The sequence below is a fragment of the Sphaerodactylus townsendi genome, linkage group LG06 (genome assembly GCF_021028975.2).
Source record: "Sphaerodactylus townsendi isolate TG3544 linkage group LG06, MPM_Stown_v2.3, whole genome shotgun sequence".
NCBI classification, from domain to species: Eukaryota; Metazoa; Chordata; class Lepidosauria; order Squamata; family Sphaerodactylidae; genus Sphaerodactylus; species Sphaerodactylus townsendi.
In genome coordinates this window covers 6,259,307-6,279,021 of record NC_059430.1, presented here as the reverse complement: position 1 = coordinate 6,279,021, position 19,715 = coordinate 6,259,307, and the positions used below count along the sequence as shown (strand labels likewise).

Sequence of the window (19,715 nt, the reverse complement as noted above, 5' to 3'; positions counted from 1 at the left end):
CCCAGACAAAATATGCATCTTCCTGAAGGAGATACCGTATACACTCGCATAGAAGTCGAATTTTTCAGCACATTTTTTGTGCTGAAAAAGCCCTCCTCGACTTATATGCGAGTGAGGTGTGTTTTAAAAAAATATTTTAGGGTTTTTATTTTGTCGGCTGCCAGGGGACACGGTTTTTAGGCCAGCAGCACCAAAATGTCAGGGATTTTTCAAGAGACTCTCCTGATGATACCGCCCAAGTTTGGTAAAGTTTGGTTCAGGGGGGTCCAAAGTTATGGACCCCCAAAGGAGGTGCCCCCATCCTCCATTGTTTCCAATGGGAGCTAATAGGAGATGGGGCAACACATTTGAGGGTCCATAACTTTGGCCCCCATGAGCCAAACTTTATCAAACCTGGGTGGTATCATCAGAAGGGTCTCCTACTGATACTACCCTGGTTTTGTGAAGTTTGGTCCAGGGGGTCCAAAGTTATGTATTCCCAAAGTGGGTGCTCCCATCCCCCATTGTTTCCATAGTAGTAGATGGGGATACCCTTTTGAGGGTCCATAACGTTGGACCCCTGAACCAAACTTCACCAAACCTGGGTGGTATCATCAGTAGGATCTCCTAAAGATACTCTGAAATGTTGGTACTGCTAACATAACCATTCCTCCCTCTGACCCAAAATCCAGTTTTGAAGGATTTTAACTCTTGGGTTTTAGCTTGGTTGCTGATTGAGCTAAGGTTTGTGTACTTTTAAAGTTATTGTTGAGACCATATTGTTTTTGTTGACCCTCTTTTCCACTTACAGAGCTAGTTTACTGTTTTTCTTTGAAATAAATATTCAAAAACGTTTAACCTACTGATGCCTCAATTAATGTAATTTTATTGGTATCTCTTTTTTATTTTTGAAATTTACCAGTAGCTGCTGCATTCCCCGCCCTCAACTTATATGTGATTCAATACGTTTTCCCAGTTTTTTTGTGGAAAAATTAGGTGCCTCGACTTATTTGCAGGTCGACTTATACACAAGTATATACGGTAAGTTTTCCACACCACTCCCCGTGATAGCTAGAAGTGTCAGGATAAGAAGGGTGTCATTTGCTCCTTCCGACTGGACTTCTTCACTCAAAGAATCAAAAGCCCTCTCCTTTTGGGAGTGCTGGTTATTCTACTAAGCCGGAGCTTGACCATTCCCAGGTGCCAGGTTGCCAAGGAGCTTAGAAATGTCATTGAGGAGCAGCAGTGGCGTAGTGGCTAAGAGCAGTGGCGTAGTGGCTCCACTCTGATCTGGAGGAACCGGGTTTGATTCCCAGCTCTGCCGCTTGAGTTGTGGAGGCTTATCTGGGGAATTCAGATTAGCCTGTGCACTCCCACACACACCAGCTGGGTGACCTTGGGCTAGTCACAGCTTTTCGGAGCTCTCTCAGCCCTACCTACCTCACAGGGTGTTTGTTGTGAGGGGGGAAAGAGATTGTAAGCCCCTTTGAGTCTTTTACAGGAGAGAAAGGGGGGATATAAATCCAAACTCCTCCTCCTCCTCCTCCTCCAATTTTTTTAATGGTAGCAATAATTAGAAAATATATGGACAAATATAAAGCTCGACTGAAATATGAGTCTAGGTCCTAACTTTTTTGGTTGGCTTCTAGAAGCAAAGAAAATTTGGAAAGGCTTCTCCTAGGCATTTCCCTTATAACATGACGAAGATCATTTTTTTAATCTCCCCCAGAGTTTTCCCAAGCGAGGTCTCCAAAGCTCCCGGTTTTCCGCAAGCTATGCAAAACAGAACTACTCCAACGGGCTTTTCTGCACAGATAACAGGGTTGTGCTCTACGAAATGGCTCACAAATATTGTAAGGTTGTGGTGTGTGTGTTGTCCGACCTTGAAAAGGTTCCCGCCGGAGGCTTTTGGCTTAACGCCTGGGAAGGGGAATTTCGCTGTTTTGGTTATCTTTCACTTGCTTGCTAGTCTGTATGAAACCCTGTGTGAAATCCTGCCTTGTTTATACTTTTTTGGCGGGAGCCTGTCTGCTACCCTGTAAAAGCTGTTGATCGAGATCTGGGTTTCAGTTCTCGCATTGCCTGTTTCCAACTAAGAATGCCAGCTCAATAAAGAACTCATAACGGTTGCTTTGCCTGGACTTTACTAGTTCGTTACAAATATCCTTGCCCAAATGACTGGGACTGTGGTCTATATTGCTGTATATGGCTTGTTGTAAGTAGGGTGGTGTTATGTAATTTCTGCACCGCTGAATGTGTCATGCTGTGTTTAAGTTCTTTCTGGTGGTTTCAAACTTCTAAAATTGGTTACTGAATGTTCCAATTTGTTGGCTGTGCTGACTCACTGTGTGTAATCCATACTGGGTCCCTGTGAGAAAGGCAGACTATAAATAATGTAATTTCTAAAAGATTCAATGCTATAGAGCAGTGGTGGCGAACCTTTGGCACTCCAGATGTTATGGACTACAATTCCCATCAGGACTACAATTGGCCATGCTGGCAGGGGCTGATGGGAATTGTAGTCCATAACATCTGGAGTGCCAAAGGTTTGCCACCACTGCTATAGAGCGTGGCGTCATCCACACATGGACAGACATTCAACATCAGTCTTCTTTTCGTGTTATAAGGTTCTGAATCCAACCTCCGTAACTGAGTGGGGGGAGGTGAATGTTTCCACTCCAACTAGATCAGGGGTCTGCATCCTGTGGCTCTCCAGATGTTCATGGACTACAAATCCCATCAGCCCCTTCCAGCATGGCCAATTGGCCATAATGGCAGGTGCTGATGGGAATTGTAGTCCATGAACATCTGGAGAGCCGCAGGTTGCAGACCCCTGAACTAGATAGGCAGAATGGTTCCTCCCAGCTCTATGAGCTAGAACGGAAGACTGGGATACTCCGTTTTCAGAGGCGCCACTGGATTTAAATCTGTGATATGTTAGCACCATCTAGTGGATACTGGAGAAAGAAAGAGGGGATGAAATTTAATGTGGCTGTGAGCAATGGAAACCCTACAGGTGTCGTTGACCGGTTCACAGAGGACCCAGGAGTTTAATGCACACTTAAGGGCATGAAGCACCACGTACAGAGGGGAACAGTAAGGCCACGTGCGAAGTCCAAAGCCAAGCTCAAAACAGGACACGAACACAAATAGGGGCTTCCAAGTCAGAAGCAGGTACAGAGGGGTATAGCACAGCCAAGGCCAAAGGTCAAAGAAGGATACGGCCACCACACAGTTTGAGAACTGCAGGTATATGCGCGTAAGACTCAGAAAGCGAATACCTCTGGGAACGGGCAGGGAACAAAAGTACATACCGGAGCTGTAGCTGTCAGTTGACGACTGGGAGATCGATCGGGAAAGGGAACGGCGGCCGATTTTCGAGGGGCGCTTGTTAAACTCCTGCTTTTGGTCAGCAAACTGGATCTGTCAACAGAGAAGCCAAGGTTTCACAAAGGGAGGAAGCAAAGAGGCCAGTCACGCAATCAATTCTACCCTGTTTCCTCTAATATAAGACATCCCCGAAAAATAAGACGTAGCAGAGGTTTTGCTGAAGTGCGAAATATAAGGCATCCCCCGAAAGTAAGACGTAGCAAAGTTTTTGTTTGGAAGCATGCCCGACAAACAGAACACAGAAAAATAAGACATCCCCTGAAAATAAGACATAGCGCATCTTGGGGAGCAAAAATTAATATAAGACACTGTCTTATATTCGGGGAAACACGGTACACCTTCCACAGGTATCAAGGGAGTGCTGCCTGGACTGAGAACTAGAGCAGGTCACAATTACCTTCACACAAACACTAGCAGAAGAGTCACTGGCTTGATTGCTTTGCCTTCTTCAGGGCCAATCAAAGGACTCTCTGCCATTTGCACCTGACCCAATTAACCAAAATCAAACTGCTCCAACATACAGTCATAGGCTATTTGGGAGCTGCCAAGTGGAGCTATGAAAATTTTGATACCGGACCTCGAGAGCTTCCACCCCTTTCCTCTTGTTCCTGCACACAAGAAGGATATAAAACCACTGGAGGACTGATAAAATTGGGTTCTGATGTCAAGGAATCTGAAATATTTTTCAGTCCCTTCAATAAACCTGGGACAGCTTCCTCATAAGAACATGAGAACATAAGAACAAGCCAGCTGGATCAGACCGGAGTCCATCTAGTCCAGCTCTCTGCTACTCGCAGTGGCCCACCAGGTGCCTTTGGGAGCTCACATGCAGGATGTGAAAGCAATGGCCTTCTGTGGCTGTTGCTCCCGATCACCTGGACTGTTAAGGCATTTGCAATCTCAGATCAAAGAGGATCAAGATTGGTAGCCAGAAATCCTCCTCCTTTCTTTTCAAAGTTGTGCACAGTTCTGGCTAAAACTGAAAAATGGAGTGCGGAGAGAAACCTTGAGAGATAGAGGAAAGGGGTTACTCCAACCAAACCAAGCAAAAGAACTTGTGTGAAGTGTGTAAGAGAACAGAATTAAAGCCACTGGAGTCCATAGATACCAAAGCTTGCTGACTCCCAGCTCCTTAGGAAAACCATTTCCTATGTCGACATGGTTCAAGCTCAGATTTCCCCCACAGGTAAAGAACCTAAAGCACAATGCGGTTCAAGGGCTTGCCTATTTTCTTTGGGAAACAGACGCTGTCTGCTGAGATCCACGCATTCTGAATTAAGTGGAACAAAACCTGCTAACACTCTGGAAACAACCGGTTTCTTTCCATGACCACTAGGGGGCAGGGCGTCAAATTGTTCCAGCTACTTGCCAGAGGTTGGAGGATCCTTTACACTTAGAGAGAAAATTATATTCATTATACTATTTATGTCATTAGTTGAAAGACTGGATGGCAATCAGTGTTTGTACTGGCCATGTTAGATCCTACTGAGCCCATGACAGAAGCCAGGTTGGAGGGAATGTGGCTCAATCATGCAACCTCTGTTTGGCAGAAGGTCGTAGGTTCAATCCTCGGCATCTCCAGTAAAACAGACCAGGCAGCAGGTGATGTGAAAGACCTCCGCCTGCAGACAGTTTCTTTCTTACTTGCCAATTATCTGCTCTGTTGCCCTGCAGAGATAATAGACCTAGGAGAGGCCCAACAGAGGGAATTTGATGAGAAGTTTCATCCTTTGGCGGCTCAGATTCGTCCAGGTTGGACACTTACATAGCTCAACTTCAGCATTCCAGTGAGCACATGGAGCAAATGGAAGGTGAAGGGGGGTGGTCAGTGGAAGGGAAAGCTCAGGGTGGTGTAGTGGTCAGGAGTGGTGGACTTTAATCGGGTTTGATTCCCCACTCCTCCACATGAGAGTTTCATTCATTCACTCACTCACTCACTCACTCACTCACTGAGACTGCAAATGCTTTAACAGTCCAGGTGCTCGGGAGCAACAACCGCAGCAGGCCCTTGCTTTCACATCCTGCATGTGAGCTCCCAAAGGCACCTGGTGGGCCACTGAGAGTAGCAGAGAGCTGGACTAGATGGACTCTGGTCTGATCCAGCTGGCTTGTTCTTATGTTCACTCACTCACTCACATCCCGCCCTTCCCAATAGGGCTCAGGGCAGTAAACATCATATAAAACAATTAAAACAATACAACAGCCACCTTGATTAAAACTATAGCAGCAACCACCAAAACGATAAAAGATGGCGATAAAAACCCCATAATAATAGGCACCCAAGGGAGGTCACAATGTTCCGATCAGGCCGGCTGGCAAGATATAGAAGTTCTGAGAGAAATGTGACTAGCCCAAGGTCACCCAACAGGCACTATGTGGGAGAGCGGGGGAATGAACCCGATTCTCTAGATTATTTATTTATTCATTCGTTCCCATAAAAGGTAAGCACATGGCAAATCTCTGAGGGGAGACTATTCCAAAGCCTGGAGGCAATCATGGAGAAAGCCCTTCTGTGTGTCCTCGCCCCCTGTACTTTGGCAGGGGAGGGTGTCACCAGGTGTGCCTCCCCCTGTGACCTCAGTGCCCAGGTGTTACCGATTCGAATCTTGAGAAAACATTTTCTCGAAGTTAAGTCACCAAGCTACACTGGCTCATAGTCAGATGTGGAGACCTGTGTGGGTCAGAAGCCTTCATAAGGTTCCCAAAGAATGTATATACAGGATTTTGCCAATACTGTATGGTTTCCCCTGTGTTTATGTCATTTCTAGGATATAATAAATACCTCTTTTAAGTTAAATCTAGGGTGCGCCTGCAACCTAGGAGGTTAGTTTTAGTTAGGCTCTTCAGTTAGTTTAAGGTTTTGTTCTTGTTAAACCCATGCCAGATAGATCTCCGTGAAATCCGGCCTATAAGCATAAGTGCATGAATTATTCTTTAAGGTTTTTCCTAATGTTTAAGTTAGAAATGTGATTTTTGAAATTTGTGTCTGTTAGTAAAAGCAATGGCCAGTTAAGGTCTGATATTAAGGAACAAGGAAGGAGCTCTGGAATGTAGCTCAGACCAACGCCCGGCCGACTCTTTGATAAGGACAACGACCCTCTTTGGAATTACAAATCAAATCCCGCGAGAGGGGGGTGACAGCAAGACTTTGCCATCAAGTTTTGAAAGTTGAAATTGTATCTTGTTTGGTGTTGTTGTTCCCTATTGGTGTTTGGCGAGGGACTTGCCTCTTCCCTGCCTTTTGATGTTTGTCAATAAAAACTCCTGCACGAGGGCAGGAGGGCGCGATTCCCTCCTGACCGAGCTGCGACCACCACCTGCAAATAAAATCCTTTCACTTCGAAGAAACGCCTGCTTCTTGCGCCTCATTATGTTGCTGAGCTGGAATCACTTATTGTTACCTGGCAAATCGCGGTAACACAGGCAGACACATACAGGTGCAGGCACTCCTTCAAGTAGGCAGGGCCCAAGCCATGTAGGGCTTTGTATGTCAACACATAGGAACACGTGGATCACAGAGAACGTCCACCTCGTCTCAGTTTGCTGGTCCTCATGCAGCCCATAACTGCTTCCAGGCAGTTAGTCAAGCACACGGAGCACCTCTTCTAACTTGGATGAAACGGAGACACAGAACTGGGCATCATCCACATATAGATATCCCCTGATGGCCTCACCCAGTGGCTTCATGTAGATGTTCAACAGCACAAAGGACAGGACAGAGCCCTGGGGAACCCCACAAGGGAGCTCCCAAGACAACAATCACGAGCTCCCCAATGGTATCTTCTGGAAGGGTAGGAGGAGAACCACAGCAACACAGTGTACCCCAGCCCAGTGGTGGAATGCAAAAATTTTAGTAACAGGTTCCCATGGTGGTGGGATTCAAACTATGGCGTAGCGCCAAAGGGGCTGGGCGGGGCACAATGGGAGTGTGGCCAGGCATTCTGGGGGCGGGGGATTCCTGGGCGGGGCTGTGGCAAGGACGCAGCCGCTGCACCGGTCCTTGGGCGGGAAATGAAGGCACGCAGGCGCAGGCTGCCACGCACGCCGGTGCACCTCCTGCTAGACTGCTTCAAGTTCTGCGCGCTACTGCTGAGAGGAGGGGCGCAACTAAGGCAAAAATCACGTGGCAAAATCACCAATTAGTTGTTTTTTTTTTTAGTTTTTTTTATTGTACAAGAGTCAGAGGATAACAAAAATCAAAGCACCAATTAGTAACCCCCTCTCGGCACACACAAATAATGAGTAACCTACTCTCGGGAACCTGTGAGAACCTGCTGGATCCCACCTCTTCCCCAGTCCCATTCCCTGGAACCAGCCCAGCAAAATCCCATGGTCTTCTATGGTATCAAAAGCTGCTGAGAGATCAAGGAGAATCTGGTATTCCCCCTGTCTCTCTCTCTCTCTCAATAAAGACCACCCATCAGGGCGACCAAAGTCGTTTCCATGCCGTAACCACACCTGAAACCAGATTGATTGACAGTGGTCCAGAAAATCAGTTCCTTCCAAGTAAGCCTGCAGTTGAGTGCCATCACCGTCATCAGAACCTTGTCCAAAAATGGGATGTTGGTCACTAGGCAATAATTGCCTAGCAGCAGAGGGTCCAAAGAGGGCCCCATTGAAAGCAGGTGGACTTCCACCACTTTCAGAACCGTTAGCACTACCCCCTCCACCAAAGAGGCATTTACCACCTCCTGAACTCACTGGGCCTGCTCCGCTCCCCCCATCCCCAGCTAGCTAGCTCTTTTCAGCCAAGATGGACAGGGGCCCAGGGGAGTAGTAAGTCAGCCGCATCCCTGCAAGCAAGTTGTCCATACATCCGGACCTCAAAAACCGAAATTGATCCAATAAAATTGTACCAGACAGTGCTCTGGACACCTCCGCAGGAAGCTGTTCGGCAGCAGAGTCCAAACTTGTGCAGATCTGAGTGACTTTATCCCAAAAGGGCACAGCAAACCAAGTGGAGGACAGCAAGCCATTAATCACCCTAAACAGCTTTGCTGGGTGGCTACTTGCGGATGCAACGAAGGCGGAGAAATACACCTTCGCTGCCACTTGGTAGACCTGATAATGGGCCCTCACCAGTGTCCGGTCAGATCTGCAACACGATTTCCGCCACCTGCGCTCAAGCCGTCGCCCCTCCTGCTTCGTTGCCTTCAGATCCCCAGCATGCCATGGGGCCCGAAGGCCTCTGCCAGGGGGGTGGGGGCGCTCAGGAATGGTCGTGTCCATGGCCCTCCTGATCCCACCATAAGAACATAAGAACTTGCCTGCTGGATCAGACCAGAGTCAATCTAGTCCAGCACTCTGCTACTCGCAGTGGCCCACCAGGTGCCTTTGGGAGCTCACATGCAGGAGGTGAAAGCAATGGCCTTCTGCAGCTATTGCTCCCGAGCACCTGGTCTGTTAAGGCATTTGCAATCTCAGATCAAAGAGGATCAAGATTGGTAGCCATAAATCGACTTCTCCTCCATAAATCTGTCCAAGTCCCTTTTAAAGCTATCCACCATTCCAAAGGGAGACCAGGGCCTTGAAAAGAGATGCCAGGAAAATCCCCCAAGCTCCCAAGAATCCTTGGGAATCCATCCTCCTCCAGGGACAGACCATCTGAATCGTCCCCTTACCCCTGCAGGGGGGAATGCCACCTGCTGCACAAATGTCACCAGGTATTGATCCATCCATGACAAGGGGCAGATATTAAGTTCCGCAACTCACAGAGCACTTCCAACCCACCCCATGGCAACAACCAAGTGGAGAGCACGTTTGGCGGAGGGTGTCGAGCCAGGAACCAATGGAGACAGCCCCATGGTTGCCACGGAGGCCGTGAGGTCCTGAGCTGGACCATCAAAGGCATCTTCGACATGGAGACGGAAATCCCCCAGAACCACTGCTCTGCGTGCCCCCAACACCCTCTGCGCGCCCCAACAGCAGCAGTGGTGTAGGAGGTTAAGAGCTCGTGTATCTAATCTGGAGGAACTGGGTTTGATTCCCAGCTCTGCCGCCTGAGCTGTGGAGGCTTATCTGGGGAATTCAGATTAGCCTGTACACTCTCACACACACCAGCTGGATGATCTTGGGCTAGTCACAGCTTCTCGGAGCTCTCTCAGCCCCACCTAGCTCACAGGGTGTTTGTTGTGAGGGGGGAAGAGCAAGGAGATTGTCAGCCCCTTTGAGTCTCCTGCAGGAGAGAAAGGGGGGATAAAAATCCAAACTCCTCCTCCTCCTCCTCCTCCTCCGCTCCCAGATTAGAATCGTCCGCTGTTAACTACTAAGCCACACAGGGTTACAAAAGGACTACATCAGAAGACTATAAAGAAAAGCCATTCCCTGCTGCTTATCTGTGGCTACAGAGACTCCAAGTTGTGTCTGGGGAATCCAACTGTTTAAAAGCCCAAACATGTAGTTTGGTCCAGATATGCCCCTTTTCTGGAGTGCTCTCGCACTGTTTAAATTCTTTAAAAGCCCGAACGAACATGTAGTTTGGCCCTAATAAAACCCTTTTCTGGGGTGCTCTCACAATGCTGATATACAAAATCAGACCCTTCCTTGTTTGTTATGCCCTTATTACTGAAACCAACAAGGGTAGCCACACACCAACCAAATTTACTTCTGTTTCTCTCTCGCCCCCAGTGTATATTGCTTGCATACAAATGCACACAGATCAGAGAATTACATTCAGGTTTGATATGGGAATAACCAAGGACAGAAATACATTTGCTTATATGCAAGCCAGCCCATCTTTTTTTTAAAAAAAAATCAGACTGGAGTGTAAACCTGTGGGAAAAATCAGACTGCAGCGTGAACCTCTGAGAAATCTCTGATTTCATGAAACATTTATTGATGTTAAAACTCACACAGATAAGGCCCAGTGGTGGGATCCAAAAATTTTAGTAACAGGTTCCCATGGTGGTGGGATTCAAACTGTGGCGTAGCGCCAATGGGGCTGGGCGGGGCATTCCAGGGGCGTGGCCAGGCATTCCGGGGGCGGGGCATTCCTGGGCGGGGCTGTGGCAAGGACGCAGCCACTGCACCGGTCCTTGGGCGGGAAACAAATGCACGCAGGCGCAGGCTGCCACGCACGCCGGTGCACCTCCTGCTAGACTGCTTCAAGTTCTGCGCGCTACTGCTGAGAGGAGGGGCGTAACTAGGGCAAAAATCACGTGGCAAAATCACCAATTAGTAACCCCCTCTCGGCACACACAAACAATTAGTAACCTACTCTGGGGAACCTGTGAGAACCTGCTGGATCCCACCTCTGATAAGGCCCTAATTTTATGTACTGAAACCACACCCACCAAGGCATGTTCGCAGGAAATAGGTTCATATGTCATTGCACAGGAAATAGGGCTGGACCATAACAGTAGGGTTCAGAAAGAAGATTGGGGTAAAGATTTGGGGACAGTAGACTGTTCCACTGTGTATACTTTGCAGTATCTGTTGATGTAAGTTGGTCCGTATTATGTAATATTTGCTTTTGCTTGGCCTGCCATGTTAATACTTGTGCTATGCTTCACCCCTGGCTGGCTTCCAGCTTTCTACAATCCAAATTCTATTGCTTTGTCTACTGGATGCCCCACACAGTCAACGGTATTGAGGAATCGGCCTGAAGCCCCAGTGGGAAAGTCAAATTCTAAGTAAAATAAGTTCTCATAAGGGTGTTGTGGGTTTTCCAGGTTCCATAGCAGTGTTCCAGTAGCATTTTCTCCTGATGTTTCGCCTGCATCTGTGGCTGGAAGATGCCAACGGCAGATGCAGACGAAACATCAGGAGAAGATGCTACTGGAACATGGCCACACAACCAGGAAAAACCCACAACACCCCAGTGATTCCGGCTGCGAAAGCCTTCGACAATACATTAAGTTCTCATAGTTGCGTGAACATGTGAGGGTTTTTAAAACTGCCATTACTGTTTTTTTCTTTGGGAAAATCTGCCAGGTGAGAATCCAATTAGTGACTCCCGCGCCAGCCTTTAAGAAAGGTGCCCCCCAAACAATCCACACTCCCATGTGGCAAGCAAGCAAGAGGCCTCTGTTACAGTCACTGGATCTTTCCTTGCTACACAAAACCAGGCCGGGCAGGGATACCTGTCACGAAAGGGCCAGCCTGCCCCAAGAAATAAGAACCTCTCCAAAGATAAACATCTATCTCGCAGGCGGCACGATTCTCGGCTGACGAACTCCGGGGCACCGACCTGCACGTTCTGCTTGCTCCAGTTAAGTGTGTGCTCCTCCTCCTACACCTGGCCCCTGCGGGCTCTTGAAGTGAGAAGCCTGAGCTGGCAGAGGACGGTGGTTTTTTAACACCACCGCATCCCACGTACAAGAGCAGCCCCGGCTCCCCCTGCGCCACCTGCTTTCCATCCGGGTGCAGAATCCAGGAGCACTGTTGGCCAGTGGGAAGTATCGCGTCCACCCTTGGGGCTGCTTCTCTTCCCCTGGGACACACTATGTTGTTGTTAGCCGAGGAAAGACAAGAGTGTAGCTCTGGCACTCCCCGCAACTTTCCAGTCTGAGGTTCCTGCACTGGACCTCGTGGAAAGCCAAGATAAAGACCGCGTAGATGCTCCCAGGCTGGAGAGAAAGAGGTTCCAGTGGCCTGCCGAGCTCAAAGGGGCTTCCCTCTCACCTGGGCTTTCATCCCCGGGTCGCCGTTCACCTGGTACTTCTTCCTGTGCGGCATGGCGCTGCCGGTCACCTGCAACCCTTCTCGCCACCCCCGCCAGTCCTCCAGGGAGGCAGGCTGGCCATTCCTTTATACCGCCCCGAACCAGCGATCCTGTCTGCTCTGGTTTCAACTCTTTTGACTCAGGGAGGGAAGATGGGGCAGAGGCGGGAGGGGGAGAGAGAGAGAGAGAGAGAGAGAGGTTGCCGGAGGTAAAGAGGACTCTTTCCTCTTTGCCGGGTTCTCGCTGGCTCCCTCTTCTCGAATTCCACTTGGCAGAGGGAGGACACCGGCATATAATGAGACGTTTCTACTTCGGCGGCAAGGCTTTGGGGTAGGGGCTCCCCTGTATCCCCGGCCCTCGGTTTCTTTTGCGCCCTCGTTTGTGCTGTAAAACCTGCTCCCCTGACTTCAGAACCATTAGCGGTGGCTTCTTAGCGTGGCCTGCCTCGTGGATGCATAACAATAGCTTATTTATATAACTGGTACATTTCCTGGTTTGCCATCGTTAACTTGCTAATTAGTCTCCTTTTAGGTTGGGTGTCCCCCCGCCCCAACACACACACACACACACACACACCCCTCCCTTCTCTTAACGTCAGACGATTATGTTTAAACAGACGCTCAGCTCCTTCCAACCAAGTTAACTAATGAGCCGCTGAAACAATGAAGGCGTTTCACTGGCCGATTTAGCGTGTGTGTGTGTTTCCGTGTCCCCTTTTACAACACTGTTGGCCACGAGTTCCATGTCTTTGGAAGGGTCAAGGCCTCTTACCAAAGGAGAGAGATTCAAGGAACTGAACAGGAACCTTACACCTGCTCGGACACTTTTCTCCTTGTCTTGGCACCTCCTTGAAGAAAAAGAAAGGAACGAGGAAGAACAAACCTGCCAAAATGCCCAGCCAAAACACGCTACGGGCGCATCGCCGTGTCCTTTCCGAGCCCACAGCCAACGGACCTCATCCAGGCCCCCCAGCACATAAGTCTGGGTGGTCTGTGGGCCCAGCAGGAGCAGCAGTAGCGTAGGAGGTTAAGAGCTCGTGTATCTAATCTGGAGGAACCGGGTTTGATTCCCAGCTCTGCTGCCTGAGCTGTGGAGGCTGATCTGGGGAATTCAGATTAGCCTGGGCACTCCCACACACGCCAGCTGGGGGACCTTGGGCTAGTCACAGTTCTTCGGAGCTCTCTCAGCCCCACCTACCTCACAGGGTGTTTGTTGTGAGGGGGGAAGGGCAAGGAGATTGTCAGTCCCTTTGAGTCTCCTACAGGAGAGAAAGGGGGGATATAAATCCAAACTCTTCTTCTTCTTCAAAGAGCTGTACTTTCTGTTGGGAAAAGGATGCTCGGCGGGGGTCCCCAAATGTCTCCGCTGACACAGTCGCGGGAAAGTCGTCATAGAAAGGTCCTCGAGCTGTGCCCCTCCCCAGCAGGCCACGCCAGCGACCACCAAGCACCTCGGACACACTTGTGGGCAGCTGACTGGCAGGGAAGTGTGTACTGAGAAATGGACGTTGCGCTCAGCCAAGTGGTTGGGCAAATCACTTCGTCCAACCTTCCCCCAGACGGCTGCTGCGGCAGCCCCATTTCATAGATTGCAAGCAGATAAATGTGAGGGGGGGGCCCTAAATTAAACTTCCGGGATGCAAAACACCATATGTGAAGCGGGGCAGGCTGCGGGGCACATCTGGAGACCCAAAGAAAATTCAGCCTTCTAGAAGGGCCCTAAGTTTTCATCAAGGCAGGTTAAAATGTTTAAACCACAGTTCTACCTGGGCAGACTCTCTTCACCTGTATTTGGCCCTCATCTCTGGCACATTCCAGTGTGGTGTAGTGGTTAAGAGCAGGTGCGCTCTAACCTGAAGGACCGGGTTTGATTCCCCACTCTGCCACTTGAGCTGTGGAGGCTTATCTGGTGAACCAGATGTGTTTTCAGCACTCCTACATTCCTGCTGGGTGACCTTGGGCCAGTCACAGTTCTCTCAGGACTCTGTCAGCCACACCTGCCTCCCAAGGTGTCCGTTGTGGGGAGGAGAAGGTAAAGGAGCTTGTAAGCCACCTTGAGTCTTCTTACAGGAGGGAAAGGTGGGCTGTAAATCCAAACTCCTCTTCTTCTAATAAAGCCCAGGGACTTCAACCACAGAGAGCAGAGCTTTCAGGAAGTCTATTTAGACTTTAGTTTCAGGGCATACTTCATGCTTTTCAGCTGAATGGTTTTCTCAGAATTCAAGCGTGGGTCGCCTTTTCAGCAGACCGTTCATCTCACCAGAGAATCACTTCAGAATCACCCCGTCAGCTTAGCACTGAAGAACGCAAGGAAAGTATAGCCAGCTTGCAGGCCAGAAGGGCAATGATGATGGTCAATACAACTCCAAACTGCTTCCTGCTCACTGGACTTGCGGGCCAGCTCGTCTCCAAAACACCTTTCGGAAGCGAGTACTCAAATGCACCCCTGCCCAAGTTCCCGTGCGTCCAACACTGACATTAAGAGCCAGAAGACTGGGAACACTGAAGGCAAAAGTTAGATGTGAGGAAGTGCTTCCAGGACCGTCACTTCAAAACCAGGCAAAGTGGATCTCTGACTTGCATATTCTGTAGAATCTGCTGTGCCGTTCCTGTCACACTGTTACCGCCCCCAGGAAAATAGCCAAAATATTTTCTTGAAGTTAAGTTACATGGCTACATAGGCTCCATGTCAGGACGCAGAGGCCTGTGTGGTTCAGAAGCCTCCATGAGGCTCACAAAGAACGTATATATGTGATTGTGTCAATGTTATATGATTTCCCTCTTGCCTTTGCCCCTTCTTGGATATAATGAAAGCCCCTTTTGCATTGGATTTATGATTTGCCCACTGTTTAAGGTTATACTCCAGCTAGGTTCTCCAGCTAGTTTAAGGTTTGTTATTGTTAAATTAGGAGACTCTTGCCTTTAAGCATATGTGTTTAGTTCTTAAGGTTTTCCCTAATGTTTAAGTTTAGAAATGTTATTTTTGATATTTGTGTCTGTTAGTAAAAGCAGTAGCCTGTAGAAGCTAATATTAAGGGACAAGGAAGTTAGCCCTGGAATTCAGCTTAGACCAACACCCAGCCAACTCCTTAGCGAAGACAAAGACCCCCTTTGGTTTTGCAAATTAAATCTGGTAGCAGCACCCAGAGGTCCCAGCCATTGGAAGACGTGTCGGTACCACCACTGGACAATTTGAACTCTCCTTTGTTGCAGGACTGAGGCGCGGGAGCCTCAGGTCATAACCGAAGGAAACAGCCATCTGATAACATAGATAACTGGGTGCGGTAGAGAGCCCACCCAGATTCTCTGAATGGACCTTATCCGCTCTCCTTCAGCACCATTGCGAGATCTTGTGGGAAGATGCTTGACAGCGGGATTTCATGATCCCATTCATAAAAGTTGTAATTGTATCTTGCTTTTGTATTGATGTTTCCTTATTGGTGTTTGGTAAGGGACTTGCCCCCTCACCTGCCCCTTTTACCTGCCTCTTTGCCCCTTTGATGTTTGTGAATAAAAGTTCTTGCACTTGGTTAGAAGAGCGCGATTCTCCTGCCCGAGCTGTGACCATCACCTCCGAATAAAATCGTTTTGCTTTGAAGACCATCAGCTTCCTGCGCCTCATTACATTGCTGAGCTGAAATCACTTATTGTTACCCGAGCAACAGCGGTAACAAGGACCAAGTACACAGAACTTGAACACAGAACACTGAAAACCCCACCTTGTGACTGTCTTTATCATCCCTTCGAATTAACAAGAGTCATTTTACCGCACTAAGCCTGCTTTAAGTCACAAGGATGGGGAACCTGTTGTTTCGCTGTTGTCCTTTAAGAACGCTCTCTTTCAAGTCAAATCCACGCTCTGTGCTGGGTGCACAAACGAACACAAAACTCTCGGTTTTTGTCCATAAAAAGGCAGCCGTTTTGGCCCACAATCCATGACAAAGTGGAAACAAACGTCGAGAAAGAACCGAAACTTAAAGTGCAGACAGCTACACTTTAAAACGAACCTGTCAGCACAATGTCTGTGGTCTTAGATTAGAGCGCTCAAGTGAGACAAACCAAGAGGTAGAATATTCAAGTAACGGACTGAGTCGGACCAATGAACGCCTGCCTGTGCAGAGACCACATTTCTTTTCTTTTTTTTGGCAAGGATGAACCTTTGTCCATTGGCCCCAGACAGAAGTCAGGGCTCAACAAACAGTGCAAAGTTGAATTTCGACTCAGAGTGATACTGGCGGAGAGGTGCTGGATTTGAGACCCGTAACACTTGGGAGACCGGCAAGATTGTACAGGTATGAGCTTTCGAGAGGCGACGTGCCCTTCGTGAGACGGCAGAGAGCTGTAAAGGCGACAAGGCTTGGCGATGGCCAACTTTTGCTCCGACTTGGTCAAGCACAGGCGAGTCTTTCTAATAGCCATCGTTGTGGGCATGGGTGGGACCTTCCTGTTTGGATTCCAAATTACTGTAATCCCCTTTGCCTCCCCGTTCATCAAGAACTTCATCAACGACACTTGGCTGGAGAGATATAACGCTCCCATCGATGACCAGACTCTCACGGTCCTGTGGTCTGTGATCGTTTCAGCCTTAAGCGTCGGAGGACTGATAGGAGCCGGCCTTTCGAGATACCTGTCTTCAAGATATGGGAAGCGGAACTCTCTCGTCTTGAGCAACCTGCTCGTCGTGGTGGCGGCCCTGATCACGGGCACAAGCAAACTGGCACACACTTTTGAGATGATTCTGCTCGGGCGGTTCCTGTACGGTTTCGGGGCGGGGCTGGGAAGCTGCATCCAAATCCAGTACCTGGGAGAAATTTCCCCGAAGAAAATCCGTGGGCTGATCAACGTGACAGCCATTGTTCTGGCAAACTTGGGAAGACTCCTGGGGCAAGTGACCGGCCTGCGTGAACTGTTGGGGACCGAAGCCTTGTGGCCGCTGCTCTTGGCCAGTACTGGGATTGCGGGACTGGTGCCGCTGGTTGCTGTCCCCTTCTTCCCCGAGACGCCACCCTACCTCTTCATACAGAAAGGAGATTTGGAAGGAAGCTTGAAAGCTATGAGGTGGCTCTGGGGCCAAGAGGACCACAAAGCAGAAATGGAGGACTTGAGGAAGGAGAAAGCAGCCATGGAAAAAATCAAAATCATGACCATCCTGGAGCTCTTCAGAGACCGCACCGTCCGATGCCAGGTATATTTAATCATCATGGTTGCGCTCGCAGGGCCGCTGAGTGGCATCATCGCCATCTATTTCTACTCTTTTGAAGTGTTGCACACAGCTGGCCTGGACCAGGAACTCATACCCTACGTAACTCTCGGCATTGGCGCTTGCGACCTGGGCGCCAACCTCGTTTGCCTCTACGCCGTCCAGCACTTTGGCCGGCGACAGTTGCTGCTATGGGGGTACGGCTCGATGATGCTACTCCTGGCGCTCCTCACGGCCGGCTTGTCCTTGCAGGACCACGCCTTCTGGTTACCGTACTGCAACATGGCGCTCATCTTTCTCTTCGTGGTTTCTTTTGCAGTGGGGCCGGCTGGGGGGACCCTGCTTGTCACAGTAGAACTCTTCACACAATCAAGCAGGCCGGCTGCGGTAGTTGTTGTTACAATTCTCCTCCGGGGAGGACAGTATTTAATTGGGTTAGTTTTTCCGCAGCTCGTCCGCTATCTGGATACTTTCTGCTTCCTGGTTTTTATGGGCACCACGGCAGTCTCGTGGGTTATCATCTTCCGGTTCCTCCCAGAGACAAAAGGCAAACCTCTCATGGACATCAAGAGGGAATTCAGCCGCTTCAATGGCAGGGAGGGCCCCAAGGGCGACCATTCGCCGGAAGGGCTCTCCAAGTGCACGAGACTCTGAAAGACCAGGAAAAAATTTATTAACAAACTGTGCGGGATAATCAAATTCGGATGGAGACCGTTAGGTCCTGACGCCTCCCTCTCAAAACAGTGTGTTGTGGTTTAGCACTTCTTTGGTTGTACCGGTCAAGTTGCAGCAGGATTGAATGCTCTCCGTGGCTAAAAAAACCCCTCTGCACATGGTCCGTAGCACTTGAGAGGTGACCAGGAAAGACGCCTGACATGCTAGATTTTCACAAAGAAGGAGTTTACAACATGGTGAGCATTTAAATTTCAGCATTCTGAAATTAGGTGTTTCTTTTTACTCCGGCTTTTAAATTACGAGATTGATGCCTAGCATCATTTTTATAGTTTCCGTTGTAGCCTGAGGATTGTTTTGTTTGGTGTCCTGCCTCAACCGAGAATTTTTCTAAATAAACAAATTAGATGCATCATAAAGAGGGAAGGGGGCTTGTCCCAGCCGTGCGTCTCCACTAAACTCCTGAAGAAAGAAAGATTGAGGAGCAAAGGCCTGTCAACAAAGCTGAAAAATCTGGAGGAGGAAGGGAAACGGAAAAGTGTTTTCCCCGCCACCAGCCACCCCAGACTTTTGCAACATTTTCTGATTGACAATATGGGAAGTGGGGAGTAGTGGTTGGGGGGAGGAACCGTCCTATGAAACATTTGACGTGTACAAAATTAATTATAATAAGCTACCTCCCTTGAGGCAGAGAGAGAGAGAAAGGGAAGGAGGAAGAGAGGGAGAGAAAGAGACAGAAAGCAAGAGAAACATTAAAAACCCATAAAACAAAGGACCAGAATACAAAATTGAACAGTCAGCTCCTCCTCATATAAAACAATCATTGAAACACCGTAAAAGATTTCCAAAGTATTACCCACCCATATACCCTCCCCCATTCCAGACCGGCAGCCTCCGGGGGGGGGGGGAAGGGGCATCAAAGAGGTCAAAGGCCAAAGGCCTGCGTGAAGAGGAAAGTTTTGGCCAGCCACCGAAACCCATAAAGGGTGGGCATTTGGTGAATTCCAATGAGGAGGCTGTCCCATAGTCTGGGGCCAGCCATTGAGAAAGCCCCCTGCCCACATACACCTCAGAAGGGGAAGGGACAACTAGGAGAGCCCCCCCCCCCATCTCAGTGCTCAGGCAGGTACTTATGGGCACTCCTTCGGCTGGGTGGGAGTCAAGCCATTATCAAACAGGTTAAGGGAATTGCGAAAGAACTCTCTTTTGGTAGGCAAAGAAAGCCATAGGATGGCAAGACCTTCCAAAGCAATACCGTGGTCATGAACAGTGGCGTACGGCCAATGGGAATGTAGGGCATCCCATGTCCCCAGGTGTACGCTGTTTCGTCACGGGGGGGTGGGGGGTGGGCTGTGCTGGGCGCCGGCTTGGTCCCTGCACCCAGCCTTTCATGCGGCATGGCAACCCAGCCGGCGCCCCTCATGCCAGGGCATCGCTCACCAGTGGACAACACAGCCACAGGACAACTCCTCTCCCCCGCCCTTCCAAGGGCAGGACCCAGCCTACTGCTACCAAGCCCCCCCCCCCCCGGCCTCCCTGCAGGCTGGCTCCTGCCCTCCTTCTGACTGTCCATGGGGAGAGCCAGGACCCAAAGGAAGCTGGAAGAGGCGGAGCTGATGACAGGAAGTGCCTTCTCTTTGCCTGCCCCAACTGGCTGCTTGCAGCCTGGTCTCCTTCGACCCGTAACTAAAGGCTTAAAGACTGCGTCTCTCTTTGAAGAGCTGTCTGCTTGCGCCAAACTCTCCCGCACTTTAAACTACGCAGCCGTGGTGCCAATCCCTGTGCTAATCCTTCTGAGTGGTTCGAATGCCAG

At 49.4% G+C, this 19,715-nt stretch overlaps 1 protein-coding gene across 2 annotated transcripts in view; it reads right to left on the bottom strand.

Annotated features, from left to right (window-relative positions):
• AHCYL2 (adenosylhomocysteinase like 2) overlaps positions 1–19,715 on the bottom strand; it is a 133,957-nt gene that overhangs the window by 32,626 nt on the left and 81,616 nt on the right. The window contains exons 1-2 of one of the 2 annotated variants that reach the window (XM_048499944.1): positions 11,992–12,149; positions 3,294–3,402 (exon numbers count right to left, since the gene is read on the bottom strand). In XM_048499944.1, the coding sequence (XP_048355901.1) occupies positions 3,294–3,402; positions 11,992–12,045 (163 nt within the window). In that variant the 5' untranslated portion in view covers positions 12,046–12,149. Of the gene's footprint in view, positions 1–3,293; positions 3,403–11,991; positions 12,150–19,715 lie in introns of those variants that run through there. The other variant, XM_048499943.1, reaches the window with a different exon arrangement.